At 44.6% G+C, this 17969-nt stretch overlaps 2 protein-coding genes across 2 annotated transcripts in view; one reads left to right on the top strand and one right to left on the bottom strand.

The window, feature by feature from the left end:
- LOC135388591 (uncharacterized) overlaps window positions 1–17969 on the bottom strand; it is a 26217-nt gene extending 8248 nt beyond the window's left edge. The window contains exons 1-6 of the mRNA XM_064618222.1: window positions 17862–17969; window positions 9601–9662; window positions 8941–9102; window positions 5742–5888; window positions 3941–4033; window positions 1924–1957 (exon numbers count right to left, since the gene is read on the bottom strand). Of these exons, the coding sequence (XP_064474292.1) occupies window positions 1924–1957; window positions 3941–4033; window positions 5742–5888; window positions 8941–9102; window positions 9601–9662; window positions 17862–17877 (514 nt within the window). The 5' untranslated portion in view covers window positions 17878–17969. The remainder of the gene's footprint in view (window positions 1–1923; window positions 1958–3940; window positions 4034–5741; window positions 5889–8940; window positions 9103–9600; window positions 9663–17861) is intronic.
- On the top strand, window positions 13232–14281 carry LOC135388592 (RNA/RNP complex-1-interacting phosphatase-like). The gene has a single exon (XM_064618223.1). The coding sequence runs from the start codon at window positions 13313–13315 to the stop codon at window positions 13850–13852; it is 540 nt and encodes a 179-aa protein (XP_064474293.1). The 5' UTR covers window positions 13232–13312; the 3' UTR covers window positions 13853–14281.

Below are 17969 nucleotides of genomic sequence, written 5' to 3'. Positions count from 1 at the left end.
TGTTCTGTTGTCGGAACGATGACGTTCGCAATCATCTTGTAAACTCCATACTCCGCCTGTGCTCTGAACATGAGCTCTCCCTTGCTGTAAACTTCGCAGACGTCATCTTCGAATAACACCCTTAGACCATTTTCTGTGAGCTTGGATACTGAAATTAGATTATCAGTCATCCCTGGGATGTATAGTACATTCTTCGCTGTCAGGAAGTTGATGCTCCTCCGACTTGCTGCTTCAAACTTGAAATTTCCAACTCCCACTGCCTTCAGTACTCTTTTGTCAGCCAAAGTGACATCCTTTCTTTCATCCTTATGGCTGAAAAGAACATCTGGACACCCGGTCATGTGGCTGTTCGCGCCCGAGTCAATGGTCCAACTTCCATGCGGTGGATGGTTTTCCGTTGTCCCAAATGTGTAATCCTTCGGATTCGACGAGCATTCTTTGATGTTGTCCTTGTTGGACCTGACTGTCCTTGCGCTTAGGCTTCCTCTGCCTCTGCTGGTGCCTCTTGTACCGGGCGATGCTCCTCTCCTGTCCAAGTTTTGACCGCAGCCTCTTGCAAAATGTCTTGGTTTTCCGCAATTATAGCACTTTCTTTCTGTTCCAGGACCTCCTTGATGTGCTCGTACCTTGTACCCTGTCTCGTCACTGGCGTCTGTTTGTCGACGTTGCTCCTCCTGCACAATGGCGTGCTTTACTCTCTCTCTGGTGTGAGGTCAGATGCGTTGCACACGTCGAAGCTTCTAGCCACGCCATAGTATGCCTTCGGGAGCTCTTGGATTGCTACAGAAGCGACTTCAGCATCTTCGATATTTTCTCCCAGCACACGTAGCTGCTCTGCAGGGTACTCAATTTGTTGCATGTATTCCGTGCCGCTCTCTTGAGTTTTCCATTTAGTATGCTTTAGTTCACATTTTAACGCTAGTTTTCTCTCTAGAACTCTTCCTCTATTCGTATCTTCAAGCTTTTGCCAGACTCCTCTCGCCGTGGTCTGATTAATGATGTTGCTTGTTTGAGCCGTCGCTAGTGATTGGACAATGACATTCAGGGCTTCAGAGTCCTTTTTGTCCCATTGCTGATTTAACTCCGTCGTTGCAGATGCTCCAGGAGGGTTATCTGTGATCACGTTCCACAGTCCCTTCGTATTCAGGCACACGGCCATCTTAAACTGCCACGTTGGGTTATTGTCCTTATCCAACTTCTCAAGATGGCTTACCGTTTGCATCATGCCCCTTGTAGCCGTTAACAGCGAGTCGGCGAACAACTTCTTGTAGCAGCTCGTTATGGCAATCCTGGGCCCATAACACTTTGTGTTGGCAGATTCCGACCAACAAGGCTTACTGCTATGGAATTAACGACAAGTAAAACGCACATTCAGAAGTGGTCGCCGCAAGTGACCTCGTGCCCCGCTGGCACATGCATTTATTAGCAACGTCTTTGTTTTTCACCCCAAATCAAAACGCAAACATTTTAACCGGTGCTAGAGCGCACCACCAACACTTGGTACCTTCCCCCATGCAGCTTTAACAAAGGGGTGACAGTGATTCATGTCTTCTGGAAGTGATTGGAAGTGATCTGGTTCAGTATTTCATGTCGGAGCTTGGAGGAGCATCTTATTGACACAGCTTTCAGGAAATGTTTTATGCGCCACTCTGTAATATTTCTGATGTTAGCCTCCCTTCTGTCGAATAAGTAATATCCATTTTCAGTGCATTAAAGACACTATTGATTTTGTATCTGCACCACTGGTTTACCGAACAAATGAGTCCCGTTGTATTGCCCATGGCTTATCTGCCGGAAATTTTCAAAATATTCCTAAAAATGGGTCTTGTAGCTTATCTGCGGTGCGACTTATACGTGTGAAATTACGATAACTATGTGGGTAAATGCCGTACCCTACAGTGACACCACAGTTACATGTATTACCTTGGTTGAGTGTCGCAGGCTTCACAGGTATCCTCTGCAAAAGGGGAGAAAATTGGATGAGTTGCATAATGCTGTATAGTGTACTGCATACAATTACAACGAAGGTTTCCTGTGTTTGTGTGAAATGGGCCTGGGCACTTACAAGAAAATATGAGCAGGAACCTCATGAGTCTGATTAACTAGGAGAAATGTTGCTTTGGCATAGCGGGTACAGCTTGGGACAAAAGTTTACGGAACACCGGGGTGTCGCATTTCTCCATTGGGGTGACACCCTAGCTGTAAACAAGAGCGGACACACATACAAGTAGATGGACATATGTGTAAAGACGACTTGCCTACTGATTGTTGATTGGTTGTCAACTTGCGTGAACTAATAATGGTGTCACACTGTTTGACGGACACAGTTACACATTCCTAAGGTTCTCGAATGAGGCAGATATCTGCAATGTACAACACTCTGCCCCTTGCCTCGCTGTGCCTTACGTTCCCTTACTTAGATCGTAAGACATTTCCCTCTCATTTTTAATATGGCATGGCTACTGTCGATGTTCAGCAGCACATGCATTTGCAAGCAGTTCTTTTTTCCCTCGTTAACCTCAGCAAGTCTATGTTGTAGTCGCAACCTATCTGATGTTCATCTCAGAGCACAGCTACGAATTGTCACGTCAGTGAATCTGAAACTGGACTTCAGAAGTTTGCAGAAGAAGAAGCCTCAAGTTTCATCATCCCGAAACTGGGAAAGAGTGCTTCCAGTTTGACATACCTTTATGATTGGTTCTCATTTGCAAATCCTGTAACCGAGAGTTTTGAATTTCAGTCTAGTCTCCCCATGATCATTCGTATTGTTTTGTTCATGTTCCAAATGGCCAATAACCGCATGAAACGGTAACTATAAAATGCAGAAATAACAGATGTGCAACAAATAAATTGGCAGTACCCTGAAAGCAGCTCTTCACTATGTTCACCGGGAACACAGGTTTCCTTTCTTCCTTTTGTTTCTTCGTGTCACTAATCTCCCCTGTGTGGCCCTTTCAGCCTGGCCAGAGGTAAATACGGCCCGTGATGCAATTTGAGTTTGAGGTAGCAGGGAAGAAGGGGATGTAGGTAATGTGGGTATATTTGCACTACATGCAGAGGCATTGCGGGTATACACCCACATTGTACCTGCAGTGACATTGGATTTCCACCCACACCTGCGCACATGACACGACATACCTGCGTATCTATGACACGCATGATGTCGACCACAAAATGACCTGATAGGAGTGCCAATTGCGTGTATAGGCTGCTTGCAATGCTGCTCCCATATTAAAGCAAATGCAGATGGGGCCTCTCCACAAAAGGCTCATATTTTGGGGCGTTTTCGTAAATTGAATTGCGCAGTGATAACACAGTGTTCTAACAAAAATATTTTACATTGTTTGTGATACTCCTCGATGACTAAAAGAGCGGTATGGGCTTGTTGGTAGTAATCCTGCAAATTTTCTAGCAATCCTAAATGTAATTTCCTTGCTCCTCTAAGCTTACAAGATTCTGATTTTTCCAGAATTTATCTTACTTTGATCATGCCTTACAAGCAAAGGCTATAAACATGGAACTCTAATCACACCTTGAAGGCTTACACAAATCCAAATGTTGCATGTGCTACGACAACAATGTAAGATGATCGATAAAAAAGAGCCATATCTCTAGCGAGCTAGTTGAACATCTTTGGCAATGCAGAAACTGTGAGCCCATTTTCAACGAAACCATAGTTGTGTCTAGGGAAAGGGATAAGTGGAAAAGACTTTTGAAAGAGACGGTGGCGATAACGCAATGTGGGAACAGTGTAAATAGGCCATCCTTTATCCCTCTCCCTCCCCTCCGGGAGTTGTTAGGTATTTAGGAGGCTCGGCGTTATTAAATCATTACTGTGTCTGAGAACTCTTGTGCTTGTCTTCGTGTCCCGTGTCTCTCGGTTATTCGTTCCTTCAACAACAATGTAAGCCGTGTGTAGGTGACATCTTAGTCAACATACCTCCTGAGCAAGTGCTGCAGCTTGTTCCACGATGCCCTTGATATAAGCAAAAGCGTATTCTCGTACCTGCGGATCATTTCGAAGGTCTGCGATCTGAAATGGATGGGGTAACCTTTAGCAAGATTGAAAAGCCTAGAGGAGTCAACTAGATCAGCTGGAAATGCCATGGGTTTCCTGTTCCATGCTTATATTCTGTATGTTTCCTTTTGTACATCTTGCTGCGTGAAAAGTGCACAATGTTTACAGTTAGAACATGAAGGGCATTCTTTGCAGCGGATCCAGCTTTTCCAACCTTTGACCTACAGGAATACAGTCTCTTTCAAATATTTTTACTGCAAAACCATTTAACAAAAAATGCTTGCACTCTGCTCAGTATACTGAAAATTCATTATCATCACCTTATTCTGTTCTAACTTCGGTATGAATGCGCAATGTACTTTCCCTTTGAAAGCCAGGATGCTCCTTGCGATATTTGTCTCATTTCTAAGTTCCTCCGGTTATCTATCCTCTAAGACTTGCAGTGACAGCTGAACTGGAATCGGAGAGTGTCGTCGAACAGTTTATGCTGCGCCAGAATCTAAACCCATCCATCGCAGCAGAAAGTGTTCTACAACAATGTACGACTGCAGTTCAGAACTTCAGCTTTCAGTTCCTGGGCTACAAATCACTCCTATAGCACACAAGAGACTACGTCCGTAGTGGGGCAGGCCCCCTCTGGGAAATCTACCCAGCGGACACTCAAGGTGAGCGTTTCGAGCATTATCTTAAGAACTGCATGCTTCATGCGAGTGAACATTGAAATCCTGTAAAAATAGCGCATGAATTCCAGGCCCTGTCCGATCTCTGTGCATGAGGGGTGCATGAGTTGCCGTTGTATTAGCGCTGCACATTATCTTTCTCAGCTTTTCTAACTAACCATAACTGTATTTATGTTTTGCATTCCATCTCGTGTTTGTTTTGGATATGAAACAGCAATAATGTACCTTAAACCCACAAAAGTAGCTGTAAGAAACAATTTAAATCAGTTCCAAGTTACTGAAACTCTCATAGAATTTGGATACATTTACCTACTTTACAACTAGATCCAGACAACAATTAACTAATTTAACGCAGTTTTATTTTGTTGACAGATATCAGCTGCGTGTCTCAAACCCACAGTGACAAATCATTTGTTCCTCTCACTCCTATTCAAGGAAAATGGCACTGCCAGAATTGGATCAAAGGTCCTGCTTGGTTTAGCAGTATTTTGCTGTCGAGCTGAAGTCATACTGCTCTGTACCAAATGGGAAATTGCTTTGGCTTCTTTCTTTTTCCAGCTGTACTACTACTACTACTACTACTACTACTACTACTACTGCTACTAGCATCTGACTTTTTCGGGGTAAATGCCTTCCCCAGACTCAAGTGGGAAAAATCGGGTGCTACCCTTAAACTTGCAATTCAGGATATTGGTATTGGTATTGGGATTGAGGATTCGGGTAGAATTGGAACATTTGGGTGTTATCAAGTTATTTTTGTTCTTTCTGCCCAGCAAGCAGCCTGTAGTTAAATGCACATTTATTGGTCAAATATTCTTTTCTTGTGAATTACAGTTACAAACACCTCATGTCGTAACATCAAATGTGCTTCGCATAGTTTATTGCTGCCCTAAAATAATATATACCTCAGACACACGTTTAGGTTCCCACTAAATAGTGGATGTCAGGCGTGATACATGATTGGAATTCGGGGAGAAATCAAGATTAACCCGAATTGCTCTGAAACTGATTCAGGGTACACATAGAAAACGGATTTCACTTACGTCAGCGCACGTGTCTTCTTCCGGTTCTTCTTGAATGAAGACCCTCTTTTTTGTGTATCCACTGCGAGGAGGGGGTACATAAGTGGCCACTTCCTCTGGGCTTGGGGTCCGTGACCCTACAAGGTCGATCTGGATCTCTGGTGGTGTCTGTTCAGAAAAATAGATGGCTGTTACGGCAATAGTGCAGAGAGTGAATGCCAGTAGAACAGGCTTATCACATATCTTTGCTTCATCCAGGAAACATGGACTGCATGCAAGAGAGCGCTGATGCGAGCAAGTTGGTTATTATCGAGGGACGACGGAACACAGGCAACACACACAACAGCCTGTTGTTGGTGTTGTGTCGTGTTGACTCTGTTTCGTGCCATATTGTCCCTCAACTGCATCCATTAAAAAATTGTTTTGAACAAGGGGATGCCACATCAGCTATATGCATGACAGAAGCAAAACAACTGGATGCTAGAGAGAGTACGAGAGGAAGATTGCTCAAACCCATGGAAGTTGCCCTGCAGAAACTCTACAAGGTCTGTCCAAAAAGTATTGGGACTACATTCATTTTAAAAAATTATTGGAGATATACGGAAAATGAGCTAAAATTCCTCAAAATAACATCCTTCTGCGTCAACACACCGTTGCCAGCGTTTCTGCCACGCATGGTACACCCCCTGGAGGTCTGCAACCGGAATCTTTTTCAGGCACTGCGTCGAAGCCGCTTGCACTCTTTCCACCATTCCATAATGGTATCCTTTCAGGCGTTGTTTCATCCGAGGGAAGAGAAGTGGTCTGGACCAGAGAATCAAACCAAACCTGATCGACCAAACTGGAACCGAACCGAACCGAACCGAAACAGTCGATGCCATCTTGGAGCTGAACCGGAACTGAACCGTTAAAAAAATACCGCTAACCAGTTCAAATAACGGTATGGAACGGAATAACATATGGAACTAAGGGCAGAATTTTGCACGTTGTGCATGAACGTAAAAACTATTTTTTCATCTTTTGTTCTTATTTAGCTTCATAGCCTTCCTCTTGCCAAATAAGTCGTGCCCTGCAGGAATGCTCTGCATTTTCTGGAGTCGGAAATAACAACAACAAAGATGGTAACTGAAAACTGTTATGACTACTAATGTCTAAGACATACACGTGAATATATATAAGAATTAGGGATCAACGACAGTTTTGGGTAGCATTCATTAAGTGATACATATTATAATAATATACTAATCAGCCTTAGCTATACAGGGTGCAGAAATGATCGCTGACATATAGCGCTGTCAAAGAAAAACTGACAGCTCTACTACCGTAATTTCACGCGTATAAGCCGCACCGCAGATAAGCCGCAGGACCCGTTTTTAGGAACATTCTGAAATTTTTTTTGCCGGATAAATCGCACTCTCAGACAAGCCGCGGTCAGTACGACACGACTGATTTGCGCGGTAAACCAGTGATGCAGATTCCAGGGTGGCCTGATGTATAACAAAGGAGGTCAGCTCTAGTGTCCTACTCAGATCGGATTGTGCCATTGTTGCGTGTTTTTCTTGTGGATTGACGGGTCAGTGGTCTTCCAGAAGACGTGAATCACTGTCACTCCTTTCGTTAAAGCTTCATGGGGGAAGGTACCAGGAAGGTCAGTCTACTCGAATGTGAACACGCCCCTGTTACGCATTGTTCATGCGTTGGCAGGGCGTAGCTGTTCCCGAAAACATGACACTGTCCGCCCTTTCATTAATACTGGGGTATGGGGAAAATACCACGGAAAAATAGTCATCAGATAAGCCACAGAATGCCAGTGAAAAAAAATTGCGCATAAGCCGCAGCTAATATGTGTGAAATTACAGTATATGATGCTTATGCATTGCAAGATCAACCCGTTTGTAACACAAACGTCATAGGAGAGCTGTCAGTTTTTCTTTGACAGCGCTATGTATTAGTTTCTACGGTTATCGTGGACATCACGTATATAAATGCGAGAACGCGGACCAACTGGTGGATATGTCGTCAGCTGGTGGTTTTTCTATTCTTCTTTCATTTCTTCTTCTTCTGTTCTTTTTTCTGCAGTGCATTGCGAAAGCAAACGATCTGAGCTCAACTACAATATGCGTCCTTCTGTACGACGCTGCAGGATAAACCCAACATGCGTGTGTGAACTTACATAAGCCCCTTAGAAAGTAAAGGGCCAGCCACCCTCATACTGGTCAGAATGAAAAGAACATACCAAGCTGGTTTTCTTTGTGCAACCATACTTACATCATATATGAAAATCGCTAATGGGTCGAAAATTAGTCAAACTTTCTGTTTGGTCTTGCCCGAGCTCTGTCTTAGATCCACGGACACTTCAGTGTAATGGTGACATTGTAGCATGGCTGCGGTCAGTGATGACACGATAACCGCCTTTTACATAAACTACCCGGGCTCAAGATCGCACCATTCCAATCCAACTACCATGAAGCGTCGTCTTCTGATTAATGTGTATTCGTGTCTCCTGACTGGTAATCAATAATTTCAATGACTTAAATGACTTGGGCCAAGCTAGCAGGCTTGGTTGACTGTTGTATTCCTGACGCGATTCTGCGAGCAACTCGGTGGGTTAGTTAACCATCGTGACATGAGCTACATGCGGGGACAGTCAACCCAAACCGGTAATTTATGGTTATGCTCCTTCCGTAACCACTACTAATCTTGTCTTTCATATCGTGCAAAATCTTTCAAAATATTGAACGACCGCTGATGCCTTCCTGTCCACTTCATGCACTGTACCAAACAAACGGAAGTGTGCTTTAACCTGCTTGTTGTACTTCATTTGCACCCATGGCCCCTCAACTGGTTCATGAACTGAACCGTTTGAAAAAAAAAAAAAAAAAAAACGGTTTGAACCATTATAGTTGCCTTCCGAAGCTGAACCGGAACTGAACCCTTATTGACGAACCTAAACCCGAGCCGAGCCGAGCCGAGCCGATAAACGTTTCTGTTCGACTCTTTGGTCTGGACTGCAGGGAGGCTGAGGTAGCGTTGCCACATTAGACTTCGCCAGGAACTCCCTTACGCATAGCGATGTGTCCCTGTCCAGGGAAGCCACCCTGCACCCCATCCCCTTCGCTAGCAAAAACCAGTCCCCATACTTTTTGGACAGACCCTGTATTTACAAAACTTGTCTACCTGTCTGCATTATCTTTACAAAACATACACTGCAAGAATGTACCTTGGCAGGACATAATTCTGGAATGTGTCTCAAAGGAGTGGGTGGAAGGTCCTCTTCTTCCTCATCCTCTTCATCAATACGCAACTGCTGCCTCTGTGCCATCTCCTTAGCCCGTATGATGAGGTCTGCCACAAACTGAGATGCTACGTCACGCAGTTCACCCTGAAATATGTGGAAGAGGACAGAATAATGTTCTTCGATCTGGCCGTGAATTCTTTAAAAATCCAAATTGTCTTCCAAATACTGTAACGTTGTTTTCACAAGTTTGGTTTCTTGCAATGGAGTGTATCACGTTGCATTTAGCTTGCTATTCAGTATCTGCCGTGTGGTGTGCGTGGCCGCACAGTATATTCTCAGCTAAAAAAGAATTAGAATAACACACATTGTGGTGTAATAATGTAAGCATTATTTTTGCATAGTAAAATGTTTTATGGAGATTTTTTGTGAAGTGCATGTTTCTGTATTTTTCAAAATAACGACACCTAATGACGGTCATTCAGGCGTCACATTGCAATTTTTAATATTTTATAATTTTTATCTTTTTTTTTCGTCTTATGGGCGATGTCAACAAAAAAGGATTTAACAGTTGACTGGTACTGCTCTATAATGATCCCCAGCAATATACGATTTTTTCTGGTATATTAGCAAACTGGTACGTACCGGAGAACAAGTGTGACCATTAGACCATGCTTCGTGGAAGTCTCTCTTGGTCAGTCCATCTTCTGAAGGTAAAAGAAAATTGTGTGTGTAGGTAAATCAAAAGTCGTAAATTCAACCCAGACCGCATCTTCGAAAAAGAACTTCAAAAATATTAATGCTGGTGCGTTCCTTGTTTTACGTTCTTGTTCTCTTTGCTTATAGAAATATGCATGTATATAATTAAGGGAGCACAGTTTAAGGGATTGGTTCTTCTATACAAGCTACCGAACTTCTGCACGAGGGGGTGGCTGACTGTGAAGCATGTCATGTTCCAGTGCTGTGCTGAGGAGCCCCAATTGGCGAAACAGCCATCAATAGCATAGAGGCATGCTTAATAAATAAACACATACGCGTAAATTTACACCGGCCTGGGTTGGTCGGTCGATAAGGTGTCCGCCTGTTCATTCCAAGGTTGCAGGCCAAGGACACCAACAACTTGGTGACAAGGTGCAGGTTGCTGAGGCACACTGTCTTCCTAGACGGACGTTAAATACTGTGTGCCTGGTGTGCCATGCACCGATAGTCCACATACCAACCACTGTGGTGCTGCTAATGAGTTGTCTCGCGCCATAAACCAACTATTTATCATAATCACGTAACTCGCACGTAGATGCAGCTGAGTGCAAATTGGTTGATGATGCGCAAGTAGGAGTTTGGACTGCCTGAGACAGAATTGAGCGAGTAGTCCTTCCCTGTGGAACCAGTGGGCTGCTCTCTCTCCCTCTGACTGACACAGTCACACGTCCTTCGGCTTCGGACAAGGCTTTTTGGTTCATCCTTTGCCACTGAACTGCAGTTACAAAGGCCATAGAACCACATCAGATGGCTGATGTGGACATAAGGCTAGGCGAATATAGGCAAATTGATTTCGTAATCACAACAAAAACATCAACCGCAAAGCATAGCTACTTCGTTAGAAATTGGTGAATCAAGTGAATTAACTGGTGTGTGGAGAGCTGGTGTATCCCACACCATCACAACTCTACTATCTGAAGTATTTGTCAAAACTGAAATGTGCATATTTGGGTGTTGCGCATGCACAAAAATTTTGAGCCTCCTCCGAATTTTTGGACCAACTTTTTGAATAAGTTTGATGTTCTTCAAACCCCCATGACTACTGTATTACTATTGTGTTGGCTGGACACGAATTCTTAGTTTGCATTGTAAATGTAGAATTGTTTGATATAGTTGTAGTTACGAAGTCGCATAGGCGGTTTCCACATGAGCTACACACGTCAACGACACGTGGAGAGTGGGCATGACATGCTGTGTATTCACACGATGGCATCCCCACAGAATATTCAAGTGGAAGAAAGAGCAATAAATTGCTCAGTGGAAATCGGGAAGGCATATCTTCAACACATAGCATACGACACCATCGGGCCTATAGGGTGCATTCCTAAACCTATTTGGAGTAGAATTCTACTCGAAGAGCCGCTTCAGAACTGTCAAGCCAGCCGCATGCCCTCTTTCTTCGCCCTCTTAGAAGGAACAAAACTGGGCAAAAGTACCGTGGGAATAGCTAAATCCCTTCAAGAGCACCAAGTCATGGGATGACCTATCATAACACTGTTTGAAAGCAAGCAAGCAAGCTGGCAAAGTTGCTTCAACGTGCATTATGCAGTGGCATAGCCAGTGGCGGGGGTTTCGGCGTGTCGGGGGGGATCGTCCGCCCCCCCTTCCCCCGAAATTGTACATTTGGAATGGGAAACAAGCCAGAAATCCTCCTTCTCCATGCTAAGCCCCCAAGAACCCCTCCCGAAATATTTTTCTGACTATGCGACTGGCGTCTCGTGACTTGGTTTTCACAAGCCAGACAAGCATCCCAAACTATCAGCGAAATTCACTTTCGCAGTAGCCAAAGTAATTTTTACCTTTTTTTTTCTAGTTCAGTTGTGCATTTTGTGCTTTGCCTGTTTCTTAGGTAATTCCTTCGCACAAGCTATGTAGTCGTCCAAGCAAACCTTGCGTGATACTGTGTTGTTCCTTTTTTCGTTAAACTTTCCTAAGCTGCTGGAAAAGAATCGCGATTGCTTATATTTTTACGTAATCTTGCTATGATCTTTTCAATTAAAAAAATATTGTTGTTGGCTTTATCGTGTTGTGCGATTTTTACACATGACGTAGCTATCCTGTTTGAGGCCCCTATCATCTTCCCAGCCATCAGCTACGCTAAGCTGCACGCCTCCATATTCAACTCGACCAGTTAGCTACATCTGGGTCACGTGGTACTTCCGTCACGTGAACTAGTGATTTCTCTAGCTGGAGCAGAGGTGGGTGCCTTCGCGATCAGGGGTAGAGCCCTGCACGGGCCGACTTTTCCGGACCCGACCCGGCCTGGGCGCATCGAAAAATGGCCCGGGCCCAGACCTTCATATTTTTATGCGGCCCGACCCGGCCCAGTGACTAGAGCCCGGCCCGGAATCTAAGGAATCTGACCCGGCGAGTAGATCCCGGCATAGTATTTCCAGCCGCGACGTACGCGATTCTAGCGATTATCAAACAAATTTATCAGTAAATCTATAAGGAGAGAAGACAAACATACAAGTGATGGCAGTTTAACACCATAACCGCACCAGACCAAATTAAATCCAGAACGTACACGGACATGGGCGTTATCGTTACACTGTCGAGATTTTGCGGAGGTAGAGGATGCTGTCGACAAACTCCTTCTCCTGGTCTATACCCTCTCACCAAGCTTTGCCAAGTGATTGTGAAATACGTGAGGAGTGACGAGCAATGTAAAGTGGCTTTCAGAATGTTCTAGAGGGTCGAATCATATGCCTAATGCAGTATCCCTTGCTCGTCTTTGCAAAATATGCACAGGAATGACGCAAGCGCATGATGATATGAACTAATGCATCTCCATTGTGTGGAATTAGCTGCGTGGCCCGGCCGAGCCTGACTCTCGGAAACATATTTGTCGGCCCGGGTCCCGCCCGCGGTGGTGGCGTATTTTAGCGGCCCGGGCTCGGCCCGGAGCACACAGCCAATAACAAGCCCGGCTCGGCCCGCGGGCCGGGTCGGGGGTCCGGGCCCGTGCAGGGCTCTAATCAGGGGTTCCTCCTAACGTCACCTCACCTCACCTCAATCGTTTCCTGCAAATTCTCCACACCTCAATCTTTTTCTGGAAATTTCTCCTCTCCTCACCTCACCTCAATGTCCGTGAGGTGAGGAGAAATTTGAAAGGGGGTCAGAATTAAGGTGAGGTAAAAAGTTAGGTTGAAGAAAAGGTGAGGAGAAATATCTTGTGCCTGCTCTTCAGGGTATTCCCCACAGTTAAATGAGCACGAAAAGATGTGATAAAATAGTTTAAAAGCAAGCGTCAGGGTTTTCGTCATCTCATGGGCGAAAAGATGGCCGTTCTGCACGTCTTCTAAGGTCGCATCTTGCCATCCGCTGGCCCGGGGTGTTCCGAGGAATGTCGCTCGTGTGAATGCATGGTTGAGAACGAAATGAAATGAACTGTGCTAAACAAAACAAAAAACTTTGAAAAAATATACAACACAGAAAGGGAACCGAAACTGTGATCATAGAAACGAGCCGGGCCCCATCTAGCGAGTAGGGACTAGGGAGTGCCTACAACAAATACGAAACTACGACTACGCCAGCCGCGTTTCATTCAGCTGGTGTGTCGTCTGTGCAAGGGTCGTAGAAAAGCTTGTTTTCTTTGATGGGACGTTCATCGGGAATCCCCGACCGTTGGTCGAATTATAGTTGCATCGGAGGTATTGTTCCAGGTACGCCGTTCCTAGCCTTCAAGGTGCCTCTACAAGATCGTCTATGCAGCTCTCTTCCACGTGAAGCGCAGTTTACTCCAACGGACCTTCTCAATCGGGTACACGGCCTAGGCCTAATAATCGACCTGACCTGCACAACTCGTTATTATAACCCAAGCATAATGGTAGACAACGGCATATACCACCATAAGATTGTGTGCGCTGGACAGAGGATTCCCAGCCCTTCTGTAATCCGTGCATTCTTTGATACGGTGGACTGGTTCCTGCGGAATCCCAGTAACTACGGCTTGCTAATTGGCGTGCACTGCACACACGGCGTCAATCGTACGGGGTACCTGATCTGCAAGTACATGATCGAAAGGATGGGAGTGCCTCCGTCTATAGCTGTTCACGAATTCCAAGAATCTCGAGGTCATGCCTTTGACAGGCAGGAGTACGTTCGAGATCTCTGTAGGAGGCCTTACCCGACGTAACACATCCAAAGTAAATGCGTTCTCTCTCGTCGTCGTGATTGGTTTGACGGCTGCTATTTCGCAGTGCCTTCAGGAGTTGCTTGGACAAGCTGTTTGCTTTTTTTCGTTTTATTTAAACCCGTCGGCCGGAGCTCATCTTGAGAGGTGGTTATGTGTGAACGATACATGCGAGTCGTCGCCGTATGAGACATTAAAAATTATCACATACAGTGGGTGTATCTATCTAACCGCTTTTTTTCTTCCAACCTCAATTCTTTCATCACAAAGGCGGTCAGATCTGCTGATTTTAGAGTTACTGAGTTCAGTGATATGCGCTGGCCTGAACTGCACCAGTAATGAAACACTTGTATGCCTTCCTTTTTTTATTAGTAGTGTTTGGTGTGTGTACTGCAGGAGGAAGACTCGGATATAAAGGCACTACAAACTGTTCCTGTAGATTTCTGCACTATTTATAAAAACAGTGCGTGAAATAGGATGGAGGCAGTTCTGAGCCACCTGGGGGATAATTTCTATGATTAGTCATTAAACATGTAGTTCCCAGTCTTCATGGCAAAGTTAATTCAAAATATGACGCTCCTAATCCTCTTCATGGAAGAAGAAATTGGCAAAATCTGGTTGCACTTGTCCTTCTGGTCCACTGTAATCAGGGACTGAGACAGGAAGGTAACCGCAATTCACCCTTGGCAGTTAACCGAAACCATAACATGAACCGAAAAATGTGATTTCGATTACCGGTTCACCTGAATCTGTTCAAGCGTGAACAACTTTGGGTGCGATATTTGAATCGCTTTACAACTCTGCTTAGTGATGTAATACGTGCTTCTGTTAAAGTAGATCTCCTCGTCATATGTTTTTCATTCAGAAGTTGTGTAGACAACATGCCATCTTATGCGCTTGGACCTATAATCCGATGACATGTATTGCGTACGTCCCTTACGAGTTATGACTGTATTATTGTGATCATTTAAGATGCCAAGTGTTGGACGTTGTTTATTTCCACATCTCTTTGCTTAACCGCTGAACGCATGCAGTCTTTCTTGCCTTGTAGCTTGTTACAGCACGAGCAAAATTAGTGTGAATGAGATAATAGAAACCGCAACAAATTGTTTTGTGGGGAATGTCGCAAACAGCCAAAGTGCATTGAAGAACGAGTTCACTCTTTCTTCAACCTGGCAGATGGCACTGCAACAGCCTTTCGGAATCGCAACAAATAAATGTGTTCATTTTTACCCGTTTGCACTTTGTAGCTCACTTTGCGACATCCACGCAGCCTGTAGATACATCCTAGAGAAAATCGGAAAAGATACCGGTTTAACTGTTTGGTTACCGGTAACCTCAAATATTAAAACGGCGAATCCCGCCACCGAAACCGCTTTCAGAGTTCTGACACTGAACTGTAACCGAACCGATATCAGTTTCGGTTTCAGTCCCTGACTGTAATGCCTCAGGAGGAGCTCAGACACAGTACAAACGTTACATAGTAGTGGGTGAGGCAATCCAACATAGAAGGACAAACACAATTAACCAGTGCCTCCTGACACAATAGTGACTGGCAATCATAGGCTGTGGGTTCAAATCCTACAGCCTTTTCTTCAACTGCCATCATTCAGTAGAAATGTTATCACATGTAATGCTTCTCTGCATTGACCAGAGTGCCACCAACCACCTGCCATTCATCTGCTCCTGCATTCTGCAGAAACACTGTTCCGCGCATGTGTCATGTCGATAGGGGTCTCAGCATATCATGCTTATGCGCAACTTACCTTCCCATAACGTGTACTCTGCAGAAGGTACTACAAGTCACTCCAGGGGAAGTCTTTCACTAGAGTATATGTGAGCGTACAATATTTACTGGATGGCCCCGTCTTGTGTGCAGGTGTGGACTCGTGATATAGGAAAACCAAGAGGCGCGGACAACACACACACAGATCCTCAGACGCAGCAAAGAGATAATATTAATTAATTAAGATTAATACCCCTCGGTCATCGGAGGTTGTTTTGGGAATCGTTGGAAATAGCCAGCAGAGGGAATGTGATAAGCAATGCTTCCTTTCCTCTTGCTCCTCTTTGGTTGTTTTGGGCAGTATAAATTGGTTGGCCATAATAAATCTCTTCGCTGCGTCTGAGGATCTGTGTGTGTGTTGTCCCCCTTTTTTGTCCGTGCTTCTCTGTTTTCCTACATCATGATGAAGTACCAGCTTGCTTCTCTACACTCACAGGTGTGGACTGTTTGTTTGAAAACTATGTCACCTGGAAATTTAAAATTGATCGAAGTAAATGCCACGCTAGGTTTGTCGGTGTACCGTAACGACTGGTTTCAATATCTCACAGGGGAAGAACATATGTGGTATTTTTTTGTACTGTACAGCGTGACGTACATGTTTTAGAAATGCCGGATTCAGTATATTACAAAGTTATGTGGGTGGCTGTGTTTTTATTGATCATAAACTTACATTGCATTTAAAATAAGCAAATGCCATGCAGCTTGTTGCAGTTTGCTTAGAATGGGAAAAGCTGTATGTGCCACACATGAACAGCTCAAACCTGAAGATGCTGTGACGGACCAGAATCGTCTCAAGGGGGTTAAGATGCGGTAATGTTCTGAGAAAAGCTCTATTTCTGTCAGACGTTACCCAGAACAATTCAGCTTGTGTGAGCCTGTGCCACACTTGGGTTCCTGGTAATGCTGGGCATTTCTCCCTCATCAGAAGTGTGTGAGTCAAAAAAACTCAAATGTAAAAGTGAAGACAGTGTGTTGCATGCAGGCATTTTTCAACATCTTGTCCTTGGAGATTGTTCCAGATCACTGGATGGGAAGCAACCGTGAAAGCCAAGGATGAATGGAAGTGTCAGGTTGCATGCACCTTATGCAATGTGCTTCTATTGTTCAGTGCGTAGCTTTGTGTGTGTGTGTAATGTGGAGGCTGGCATATGAGATAAATGGGGTATTGTTAGACCTCAGCACTTATTATTTGTTACCCAGCTCCTTTAAATTTGCCCACACTTCCACCTGAGGTGGGATTTAGGGGCAAGGGGTTCAGATATATTGACTTCTCCCCAATTTCTATCATCGTCGAATAGGTACCCCCCCCCCCCTTCTCTCTCTCTTTCTCTCTCAGGAAAAATCCTGGGTTCACCTCTACAGTACACCTCCAATTATTTTTCTCTTTTTCTGTAGAAAAGGAGTGCAGCCAGGATGAAGTGCTAAAATTTTGTATTACGTACTTTGCTCTCTTACTATGGACTCCTGATAAAAGAGATAGGGCGCAGTCTAACTGATGCATGATGGACTCCTGCTTGTGCATATATATGCACAAAACTGTGCAGTAAAGCACCTGCTTGGCAGTTTGATTTGTGGAATTTAAAGTTAAAAAAAAAAGCCTTTGGTGTTAAGATGTGCTGCGGGATGCTGTGGATGGTGCAAAGTGATGGCAAGTAAAGAGCTTCCCCAGGGTTTTCATCTCAAGGAGTTCCCGAGGGTATCCCGTTGAGGAGATGTGGCACATGTGTAGCTGCTGACTTTTTGGCTTCTTTTCGCCTTTCTCTGTCTTCTTTTTATCTTTTCTTTCTTTTTTTATGGGGGTGCTGAAAACATCCCTGATGGCGAAAATCTTTTTCTTCTTTTTACATATCCCTCTTATTTTAGTTCTTGTGATTCAATAATCCCCAGTGGATCGTCCTCCCGCATCACATTAAGGTCTCGGATGTACGCGCATTGTACCCACAAAAACATCTATATATTTTGCATAAAATCTGAGCAGAGCGCGAAAGTTGAGGACCTTAGGAAACAGTACAATGGTGCAGGTTCTCTGCTGAATAAAACTGTGGTGGGACCAGCGGGAGAAATCTTAAAGCAACTCGTCTGTAAGGCCGCGTAAAGTAAAGCCAAAGGGGAAAATGAAATAAAACTGCCCGAACAGTATCTGAGGGGAGTTGTCGCAGCGCGTGTTCCGTTCATTTCGGCCGCGTTTGGGGCGAATGAAAATGCGCACCGTTTGGTAGGGCTCACCTTGTTTATCTCTCATCGTTGCCTGAGACGCACTCAGGGAGAATAATCTACAGTTCCCTCACTTGGAGCAAAGCGTCAGCCATTTTCGTTGCCATGACGACAGCAGCC

The sequence above is a fragment of the Ornithodoros turicata genome, chromosome 3 (genome assembly GCF_037126465.1).
Source record: "Ornithodoros turicata isolate Travis chromosome 3, ASM3712646v1, whole genome shotgun sequence".
Classification (NCBI taxonomy): Eukaryota; Metazoa; Arthropoda; class Arachnida; order Ixodida; family Argasidae; genus Ornithodoros; species Ornithodoros turicata.
The sequence above is the reverse complement of the archived record's forward strand: the minus strand, read 5'-3'. Positions and strand labels throughout refer to the sequence as shown.